This window comes from Oncorhynchus clarkii, chromosome 22, assembly GCF_045791955.1.
Source record: "Oncorhynchus clarkii lewisi isolate Uvic-CL-2024 chromosome 22, UVic_Ocla_1.0, whole genome shotgun sequence".
Classification (NCBI taxonomy): Eukaryota; Metazoa; Chordata; class Actinopteri; order Salmoniformes; family Salmonidae; genus Oncorhynchus; species Oncorhynchus clarkii.
In genome coordinates, this window is record NC_092168.1 from 8970320 (window position 1) to 8981323 (window position 11004).

An 11004-nucleotide genomic window follows, 5' to 3' on the forward strand; every position below is an offset into this window, starting at 1 on the left:
TTGGAGAGGGCCTTTGTGGCCAAGCCCTGGACTGGCAGATGGGTCTTCCTGGTCTCCTGCAGGGTGTGGTGCCACCCAACGGGGAACCGTGAGCAGACAGACGAGGAGCCAGATCCATGCTGCAGCTGTCTGTGGCCTGCAGCCACCTGCGTCTAGCTGATACAAGTCGGACACGCCTCTTCATCTACTACAGCTATGGCACACTACCCATTCTGCCCCTTTGTCTGTCTGCAGGTAATATGAGCGATCTCAACAAAGGTGTAATGATTGTGTGGTGATGTGTTGTCTTTGAAATAACCATGTCTTCGGTTCCATCGAAAAACGTGGCCTTTACACAGGGAGAGTACAAAGGGCTCTTTTATCTTTTTGGGATCTGGCAAGGTCTATCTCAGTGGAGAGTGAAATTACGAGTGTTGCTCTTTCTGTCTTCGCTCACACAGGGTTCGATCTAAAATGGCTGCCTGGTCTCAGGTCCTGGAGGGCTCCTGAGGATAATAACAGGATATTCATGTTTATTGTTATTTTTTAGATGAGATGTCTACTGGACATATTTGCTAAGTGGGTTCATGTGAGTTACCAATCAGTCTTGTCCATTGCTACAGTAACTTGTGTTCACTTTAATAAAAACAAAGTGTGCAAGTTTAAACCATTCAGGCTGGCTGTTAAACCGCCAAAGAATCTCTGGCATTGCTGAAGAATTTCTGCAGTGGATGTGCAGCAGACATCGTGTCTATGTTCCCTGTTGATTTTGTCTTCTTTATGAATGTAGTGTCTCAAGTCTTCTTTTGTCTAGAGCTGTGGCTTTCGTATACACCACTGAGCTCTCTGCCATTCCAGCTCTCACCAACATTCTTCTCACTTCTTAATGTCTTGCGCCTTGTTTATTTTTCACTGGGAGCTTTGGATGAATTAATGAGACAATAATTGTATTCATCATTTGAGTCGTGGTAGGCCGCCTACAAGTAAGGATCTGGCTATACAACCTAAGAATGGGTGAAATTGACTGTGCTTCTTATTTACATCCAGTCAGTAATTTCAGTTGAATATATACGTAAAATATGTTCCTGTGTGACTATGACATATTTATACTGTAATTTATCAAATATAAAGAGGCACTCTGCGAGCTTTCAGGCAGCATGTTATCCTACTGGGTTGCAATCACTGAAATCTGTACAATTGATGTACTTATGGCACCATCTAGAGGACTTAATGGGTTATGCTGTAAATCAATGTCCTCCTGGGGCCCAACTCCTTTATCAAAACAAAACATAACAATAAAACCACTTCTCCCTTAATTAACATGTTGTTGTTTCCTTCTCCACAATCTATAATACAATTATATAGAATGAAATGCATGTACAATGATATTCTTCAACTTCCCAATCATTTTAGCTGGTGCATTAAAAATGTAAAAGGGAGTTGCTGCATAATCATTTGCTTTGACAAGCTTCAAACATACACTGAACTTTGCAAGCCTACTTTTTAGAAGGAACATGTCAATTCAGGCACTGGCAGTGGTGGATTTACCATTAGGCAACTAAGGCAATTGCCTGGGGCCTCACGTCATCAGTGTGCCTCGTGAACTTGGCATACTTACACTAGTTTAATAATACATTATTTATCTTATCTTCCTCCTCTGCTTGAGGCCATCTTCTGCTTGTGAGTAATCTCCAATGTGCACTCTTAAGCAAATGGATGTTTTTTTTCCCTCCGAATTTGGCTGTAGCTTTTGTACGGTTGGCGATATTAGCTTTCACGACCCCATAACTGAAAGCTAATAACTGGAGTGGATATGCAGAAGACATCAAGTCTATGTTCCCTGTTGATTTTGTCTTGTTATTTCCCTCTACGATGCTCACAAGCAGTGCAAGACACGTTAGAAGGGACTGACAAAATCGCATCTTTCGACGACGCATAAAGATGGCAGCCCCCATGCACTTTCCACAATCGCCGTATTGTACATTGGTCTCTGTTACTCTATTTTTGTATTGTCATTGGCAGGGTATACATCAGAGTCGGCTCAAGACATAAGCGACATACACTGAACTCAGTTGGGGTCTCAACTTACTGTTGAGGGTTAGAAGAGTAGAATACACAAAGTGCAAGTTTGAAATTTGGCTGTGGATCAGCAGTTTTTCTCTTGTTTTGTCAGTCACTGAGAGTCACTCAATTAGCATTTTCAGCCAAATTTAGCTGACAGATATCATTAACATGGCATAAGGTATGCAAAATGTGTAGTTTTACAGGAAATTAGCTTTAGATTTGCACAAATGTATCTCTGCCCCATGGCAAAATGAGTAGAACTGCAGAAAACTTGCTTTAAAACGGAAACATTTTCTCTACGCCCCATGTGTAGAATTGCAGGAAATGTACTTTCAAACGTACATTTTTCTCTCCAACATCAAGAGGGAGGCCCCCCAACCAAATCTCGCTTAGGGCCACCAAAAGGCTTGGGCCGGCCTTCGTATACATGATCACAATTTTAGCTCCAAGACCCCAGCCATTTGAAATAAACAAAAAAGTAGGTTGTGCTGATTTATTGGCGCATTGAACCATGTTGCGCGCCTTACTTTAAAAACTCTATGAATAATGCTAAAACAATGACGTCATATCTGAATTCTGACATATTTATACATGTTTACCACTGAAAATAAGGCAGATCTTTTTTTCTACACACATAATTATTACCTAATACCTGATCTTCTCTGATGGTTTCCCGAACTTTCCAACACCTCTTTGATGCATTTCACTCACTTTGTGATGCAAATAAGAAATGTTCCACCTTTCCCATATTCAAGTCAATTGACATATTTTCTTATTAACCTTATGAACATAAAAACTTGGTTGCAGTTTGTATCTGTGCTAGAATAGTTTAAAAGTCCATAAAATGAACTAATATATATGTATTGGTCTATATTGCAAAGAAAATATCAGATATAGGTATTGGCCCAGAATTTACACATCATGAATCCCTAAATTGAAAGTGTTAAAACAGAATAATTTTGAAAAAATATTCTACCAACTTTGCACAACTCTTAGGGCAACAGATATCCATGATCTTTGTCAAAATTGCTCATGCTCAGTAAATTTGGTTGGGAATCATTGATGGACAGCAATATTCAAACCTTGTCTCTGATTTTTCAAGCTAATCTAAGTCAGGACTGACACTGGACCACTCAGGAACACTCAACACCTTTCGGAAAGCCCTTCTGGTGTGTCTTAAAATGTTTGTAATTGTCCCGCTGATAAATAAAACTCTATCCCAGTGTTAGATTTCCAGAAGACTGAGGTTTTCTCTAACTTTTTACCTGGGCTTTGCTCCTTTCATATTTGTTTTTTTTATCCTGACAAACTCCCCAGTCCATTCCAGTGACAAGCATACCCATAACACTGCAATAGTAGATATAATTTTAAGGCAGCAAAATTTGAAGACTGTGCAAGGGGTGTGTAGACTTTCAGAAGCGACTGCCCTTCTTTAGGCCTGCAAATTGCTTTTGACAAACAAATCGGTCTGGAAAAAAATCTGTGCGATCTGTTGATTTTTTTTTTTTTATCCCTGTGTGGCCCTCAAACCAAAATTATTACCAACCCCTATTCTATGTGGTGATGCAAAGACATTTAGTAATGGAGGGCATTTCAAGTCTTTCCAGTTAGCATTTTCATTCTGCTTCGTTCACCTGAAATAGCTGGCTCCGAATAGCTCTTTGTTCAGCAGCTCTAGGCCTCTTCCTGGGGTCTCCAAATCTGCCCCTGGACACTGGCACCACTATTTAAAGTTAGTGGGGTGGGATTTAATTTCAACGTGAGATGCTGCAACGTGGTCTCAGGGCAATTTGTATTATTTGTACGTGAAGCTCCATTTAGTATGATATGTTACACTATTAGGTTACATTATGATTGACACAGCGGTCGTACATACATCCCCATGCGACTCAAACATGCAACCTTTGCATTGCTAGACGGTCGTGGATTACGCCTGCCCATATAGTTAAGGGATTAAAAAAAAAATGTATTAACAAATATCTACAAACAAAAGAGGAATAGTCACATCCAAATAAGCATACAAACAAACTATTTACATTGCCAGGAGCCTGCCCATATAGTCACATGCTCTATCTCAGACAGCACTGACACGATTTTGACCAAACTTGCCACCGAAATTAAACTGATTGGCCCAAGGTGGGAGAGCTATAGTAATTCACTGATATGTGTTAGTCACATGTGATATCTCACTTGGCCCAAGAGGGGGGCGCACTGCATCATTCGTGGGGGACGAGATGTTTTTTGTTGCCTTGCTTTTTGTTTAGTTTTCTATGTTGTTTCCGGAAGTTAGAGGGTGTTAAAAGTTTTGGATTTCCACCTTTTGTTTTCTGAGTACAGTAGTGGGCGGCAACAGAGATACTTTTGAGGAGATAGGAAACTCCTTGGAATCATATTTACGTCCGCTGTGTACGTTTCCCGTTCGTAATATCTCTGGCGGCAACACAACTTTTCAGGAAGTAGTCCGTCCTAATACCACACCGAAGAAGAACATTTTGGAGCTTGCGAACATGGAGTCACTGAAGGAATGTCGTCTTTGCCCCATATATTTATGCAATTTCCTTTTTGTTGTTGTTTGTTGGCAATCTACTCAAGCTGGTGGTAAGTCGAGATAGTATATTTATTTTAATCAGAATTGTATTGTTTAAAACCGGATGCGAAATGCTCTTTACTCATCGGTATTGTTCGAGAAAACAACTGGAAGTTGTTGTTTCATTTTAAACTTAGACGAAAACTTTTCCACACGGTTTCCTGCTGAACAAATGTGTAACATTTTACTGTTGCGTTGCGCACGATAATAATTCCTGTTTTATAGGGCTTCATTTTTTTGTCTGATTACATGCCAGATTTGCTAGTTTTTATTAGACGGTGACTTGGCTTGTAACCAAGTTCGGACATCACGAGGTATAAGGTTTAAACAAACAGTAATGTGACCCTAATTTCCAAAGGAAGCAGGAAGTGTGTAGTCTAAAAAACACACTCAGTAAAATGTGCTTAGACTATTCTCAAAGTGGGTCCACATACAAAATGTAAACAATCAATTCATTACAAGGGATTAGTGCCGGTGCCAAATTTACAATTGCAGGAATATTGGAGTATTTGAAGTAGAAATGTACATTTAGGCAGGGATTAGGAGAAAGTGACTAGCAGGATAAATAATAATAGTAAACAGTATGGAAGCAGCATAAGTGGTGGTGAGTGTGAGCGCAAGAATGTCAGCATAGGCGTGATAGGTGAATGGATATATATGTAAACAGGGCTGAAAAGTGACTAGTTGCAGGAATATATAAATAATTATGGTAATATACTAATGTAATATATACATGTAATAGTGATAATATTGCACTTGATTTCTATATGACAATTTAATAAGTGTGCCTGTTGATTTTCATGACACTATATTAATTTGGGAACAGGTTAAAACACACATGAAACATTTATGGAAATGTTGCTAGCTAGCTAATTTGTCCTGGGAGATTAACATTGGGTTGTTGTTTTACCTGAAATGCACTTTTAAATATTTTTTTTGTTGCTGGATCTTTGTAGAATTGAGTCACACAAAATTGTGTGTTCTCTACTCCGACAGTTAATCAAAGAAAACTAACTGAGTTTCCCTTTTTTATCTGTAGATTAATCTCTCGTTGTTCATTCTTCTGAGGATTTTATATGACGTTTTGGCAACGAACTTTAAGATGCATTACCGCCACCAACTGGATCATATTTTATCCGCCTGGCTACACAGACGCTTGCCAGCAGTTTGGATTAAACGATTGAATAACATGTATGTGTACATTTTATTTTGCATCGTACGCAACACGGGCTGTTTAGTCAGTATGTAACCCTGCATCTCAGTGCTAGAGATGTCACTACAGACACCCTGGTTCGAATCCAGGTTGTATCACAACCGGCCGTGATTGGGAGTCCCATAAGTCGGCACACAATTGGCCCAGCGTCGTCCAGGGGTTGGCCGGTGTAGGCCGTCATTGTAAATAAGAATTTGTTCTTAACTGTCTTGCTTAGTTAAATCAAGTACAAATCCATTGCATTACATTGAGCCATTGGCTGTCCCATTTAGCCTTGTTTGGCAATTACCCCGCCGCTGTCCAAAAGCTCCGTCTAGATGCAAATACGCCTCGCCGTTTTGGAAACGTTTGGAACGTAACTTTTATGTAAGCGAGAAATAATACTTTTTTAAATACAAAAGACACACTTAATGTATGCAGTTTAGGAAAGTTTCCCCCAGCTGTATTTTGAGAAATGCATGCGATCCGGTCAAATGGAAACGCGAGCACAAGGCGAGAGGATGTGTCAAAGCTGAGGCAGTGTGCGAAAAAACAACCAGGTGCAACTTTGCTAAACTGCGAACGGTTGGTGTATCTTTTGCATTTGAAAGGTTATTTCTTGTTTATATGAAAGTTAAGTTCCAAGGGTTTGAAAAACCGTACCACTAACAATGATTTAATCCAGTTTCTAGACGTTAAAACAGAGCGCCGGTATTGTAGTTCACATGGAGCCACCTGTCCTCCATACATCAGGTGAGAACCCCAAGATGGGGACCTGCTATAAGCCACCTTGGGTTCTCGAGATGTATTGGATGTTGCACTAAAGTCTCTCTCGCTTAACAAAGTCAAACATACATCCTTGTTTGTCATTCACGTCCCTACTGATAAAACGGTCACTTGCTTGACTAGTTTGTGCAGGTTGTTGGAAATGTAAGTTGAACCAGGGACGCCTAACTTTGTTTGAAAGTGGATGTAGAAAACGATAGTGGTTTTGTCTCATAATTAACTCTCTGCACAGACTGTCCTGCAGATGGGCGCACCTGGGTGCCTTTCAGACAAAGATGCTACCACTTCGTCCATGGAGAAGAAGACGTGGCAAAAAGCTATACGATTGACGCTGCGAAAAACATCTGCTCAGGATATGGTACTCCGACGCCCCCGATATGAAGTTGTCTTTTTATTCCATAATGTTACACCTTTCTTATTATTGTGCATTAGATGAAAGGCTATAATTGAATTGAACTATTTCAAACTACTCTCAATGTTAGTTTTCAATTGCCACAGATTGTCCTATGTTGTCTCTCTTTAGAACTGTTGAGTGTCCAAAGTGCAGAGGAGAATAATTTCATCACCAAGTACAGTCCGCAGGTGTGGAAAGGCAACATACACGTGTGGTTGGGCATGTATTATGACAGTGATGGTAAGTACTTTTAGATGTAGGAGAAAATATGACACCTCCGTATTATGAATTTTACTTTGCCATATCACTTGGTTGTACAGTATAATGCGGTCACTTGACCCACTGCCACAATCCATATTAAACTAGGCCTTGGGATCAGTGTTTGTAATATTTGTAACATAATGAGTATTGCGAGTACATTTCTTTGCTAATAAGGTCCATCAGGTCTTGTACACTTTGACAGTAGTGCTTAAACTGCCTGGAAAGAGTTTTGGTTTTGTCAAGCTTGGCTAATGCAGCTGTCCCATTTTTGAACTGCACAATGTCAGGAAATCCTGTTTTTTTATGAAGTTCTAGGAGGATGAAAAAAAGAAACTCAAACTGTGATCCACACCCAGATATTAACGGCTTTCATGTGGAAAAAACGCAGACACCACTGATTTTTATTTGAACAAGGTTGTTTTGACTGTGTATATCTTCTCTATGACGATATATTTTTGGGGTTATGAAAGGTGAAATTAAGAGAGAGAATAAATGGTCATTGCTATTTTTCTAAAATTTGATGTCTTGGTTTATTTGTCTGATAAGATGAGGACTTTAAGTGGCAAGATGAAACGGGTCTGAGCTTTAATAACTGGGGGAATAACTCCAGTGAGTCTGAATTGATTCCCATGGACACCTGTGTGGCCATGCACAGCAGCACAGGGGAGTGGATGAAAGTCAGCTGTGTCGAAAACCCAGAGAATGGCGTGGTCTGTGAAACTGCTGAAAGTAAGGCCCTATTTTTATCAGCATTTGTGAACCATAACCTTTCTACTCTTAAGAGACGGGGCACACCATAACAAATGTCGCCCGTGCGCAGTGGGCAGCCATCAAATAGCCTCTGACCACCGAATATTGGCCGCCATGTTCTTTTAATTTCCCAACAATTACACATTTTGAATCGCAGGTGATCTTCGTTATGGTGTGTCCTGCTTCTAATAGCTTTGTTGACATAAATCCACTGCAGCAATATGTTGTTTTGTCAGTTTGATTAACAAGTGGTTGCAGATTTATTTTCATTTCTGAATTATTTTTTGTCATGTTTCACTGATATGATGTTCCTTTCTTCTTCAAACGCAGAGAAGGACGGCAAACTTGGTAAGTGAAGTGAGGCCATTTTCCTTTAATTTGTTCTTAGATAGCCATACAGTCATATAAAGACTGAATAGAACAGGTGTCCCAGCCCGTTCTATTCATTATATTTCTATAAATACAGTAAGCTCAATGGTGACCTATCCCTGCATTGTTTTTTGTGCGCTCAGCTCCCAGTCCACTGCTTTCAGCTCTGGTAATTCTCAGTGTGATCGGAATCATGGGGATCTCTGCAGTCTTTTGGTTCCTGCACCAGAAGCACCAACACGGTACCGTCCTCACGTCATTCGAGTATCACCCCCCGTTCAGGTCTCCCACCTCTGACGAGGCCTGCCTAGTGGAGACTGATGACATGGCTTAGTGGGAAGTCCTCTTAGATTATGCTGTGTGCAGTCACTCTTGGAGGAGAGGACTAGGAGAGAAAAAGGTGACCTTAATTGAGGCGGGTTCCATTGTCCAGGAGAGATGATTTGACAGATAAAATAACATACTGCGATGGAATGACACGTGGCAAAACTTTTACCACCAACTAGAGCCACCGTCTGCTTAGGTCCTTTACACCATTGCCTGTCTGAATGGGCTCCCTTATGGATATTGGGTCCGTCTGCTTTTTTGAAGATGTATGCTTTTAATTATGGATGTTTGTGTTTGCCGAACAGGATCCTAATGAAAGTGTGTTTTCAGAAAACTTTCCTTCAGAAAATCCTGGTTTCATAGTTCAGGGTGCCCTAAAGTCCATTACTGTGAATGTAGACTATCATTTGCTTGCAGTTAGAATTCATTCAATATTGAATTGTGAGAATCGCTGTTTTCAATCTTCAAAGACATTCGGTCTCCTGTTGTTTTTTGTCTGCATCTGCATACAATTTGTGATCTTTGTACCGCATGGCGAGTCCGATTTGAAAAGTTATCATTATCAAACATCTTCATGTTCTATTGCCCTTGTAAGTGTTCATACTTTTCAATGATTGTATCTCTTCCCCTAGTGTCCAGGCTTCAAATGTCTTAGTTCTCGATTTAAGAGATAAATACAAGTAATTGAAATTACAGAGGGATAATCCATCATTTATATCTCAAACAAACAGATTAAGGCTTGTCAAAGAGCCAGATTCTTCAACCAGTGTGCATTTTCTCAACAAAAAAAAGGGGATCTCTGCAGACCTGTGTCCCATTGTTTGCTGCTGTAACTTAGTTCAAAGCATTCTTTGGCGATTGTCAATGTACTGACAAGCTTTTAAAGATGATTACATTTATAATAGATATGATTTTTTTGTGCATTAGTCTGTAGTGACATGCATTAACGTCCATTCATGGGAGAAAACATTTTAGAGAGGATCGTTTGCCTTTGACCTGAACCATCTCCTTGTTCCGACTTCCTAAATAATCATTTTTTTTTTTTTTTACAAAGCTATTAATCCAAATTCTAATTTTTGGTATGGTCGGTGCTTTTACTAATGCATTAGTGATACAGTATGTTACAGTTTGTGGAGTGGGCCTAAAATTGTGTTTTGACAGAACTACACCCTCATAAGGTCTTGAATGTCTGTGAAAGCTTTTTGCTAATAACTGTGCAATATTAATTTAATTTGGCTTTAGCTAAGCCCTATTTGTTACTCAAAATAAAGTTTGGAAATCACCTGTTATGGACCCACCCGCCTGTTCTTTTTTTTGATTGACTTGTGCGAGTGTCTCATCTTGTGGGCAAACATGGTTGGTTACCTTGTGCTTGTTTTGAGATTTCATAATGGATGAAATTGCAGTCAAAGTAGTTGTGCGCATGTTGCTTCTTTGACACGTCTGACAATTTGAGGTTGTCATACTGACAATGAACAAGTCGACATGGTTAACAATGTTACATTAATGGAATCTTAAAGTAATCCCTCATCTAGATGTGTTTACACAAGCAGCCCAATTCTGATTTTCTTCTCACAGATTGGTATTTTGATCAATCAGATTGGCTGTGAAAAGATCTGTTAGGTCAAAATACCAGTTATTGGAAGAAAATATCAGAATTGGTTATATTGGTGTGTGTGTTTGTGTGTGCAGATTTTGCAACCCTAACTGATCCCAAAGTGCAACACTTGCAAACAATTGATGCCAACCATATCCATATCAGCACTATTCTGTCCATTCCTGCGATCGTTATAGAACATTACAGCTAAATATACATCTGTCAATGCATAATTAAAAAGGACCTGATGAATTAGGACACCGGATTGAGGACAGTCTAATTACTCCTTAAAGGCATATAGATTATAAGTCACTGTCATCTGTCAAGCATGAGATGGGGTCACACCCACCCTCCCACTGACTACATGTCCTGGCTCTGCTATAGCACTAGAGGGTTGTAGTCATTAGGCACCAAACGGGGGAAAAAACTAACAAACAGGGAGAGCTCTCTCAATTTATCCAATAAGAAACGTTTCCTTTTCCGTTGCAAAGTGTTTTGATACGGTGTGCACTAATCAATGGTAGTTTTCCCTGTTCCTTAGGGTTAGGCTCATTTTTTCTCTCAGAAAATACAACTTCCATCTGGAAAATATGTAAATGTTGGTCATTCAGTCCTCCAGTAAGGATACATTAGTGATATACACAGTTATATATTCATAACATCTGATATCTCACAGGGTGAAATCTTTCTGTTTAGGA

The 11004-nt window shown here is 39.7% G+C and overlaps 1 protein-coding gene across 1 annotated transcript; it reads left to right on the plus strand.

The window, feature by feature from the left end:
* Nucleotides 1–4217: 4217 nt before the first annotated feature.
* LOC139380293 (CD302 antigen-like) lies at nucleotides 4218–9996 on the plus strand. The gene is made up of 6 exons (XM_071122875.1): nucleotides 4218–4641; nucleotides 6841–6966; nucleotides 7132–7242; nucleotides 7810–7992; nucleotides 8344–8361; nucleotides 8526–9996. Exons 1-6 carry the CDS (start codon nucleotides 4551–4553, stop codon nucleotides 8714–8716), a joined length of 720 nt encoding a protein of 239 aa, XP_070978976.1. The 5' UTR covers nucleotides 4218–4550; the 3' UTR covers nucleotides 8717–9996.
* The last annotated feature ends 1008 nt before the right edge of the window (nucleotides 9997–11004 follow it).

What these genes read in the sequence shown, in the direction of transcription:
- LOC139380293 (XM_071122875.1), top strand. Translation starts at nt 4,551, where the DNA reads ATGGAGTCACTGAAGGAATGTCGTCTTTGCCCCATATATTTATGCAAT. An exon ending in AAACATCTGCTCAGGATATG is followed by an intron (nt 6,967 to 7,131) that starts GTACTCCGACGC and finishes GTCTCTCTTTAG; the next exon opens with AACTGTTGAGTGTCCAAAGT. An exon ending in CATGTATTATGACAGTGATG is followed by an intron (nt 7,243 to 7,809) that starts GTAAGTACTTTT and finishes TTGTCTGATAAG; the next exon opens with ATGAGGACTTTAAGTGGCAA.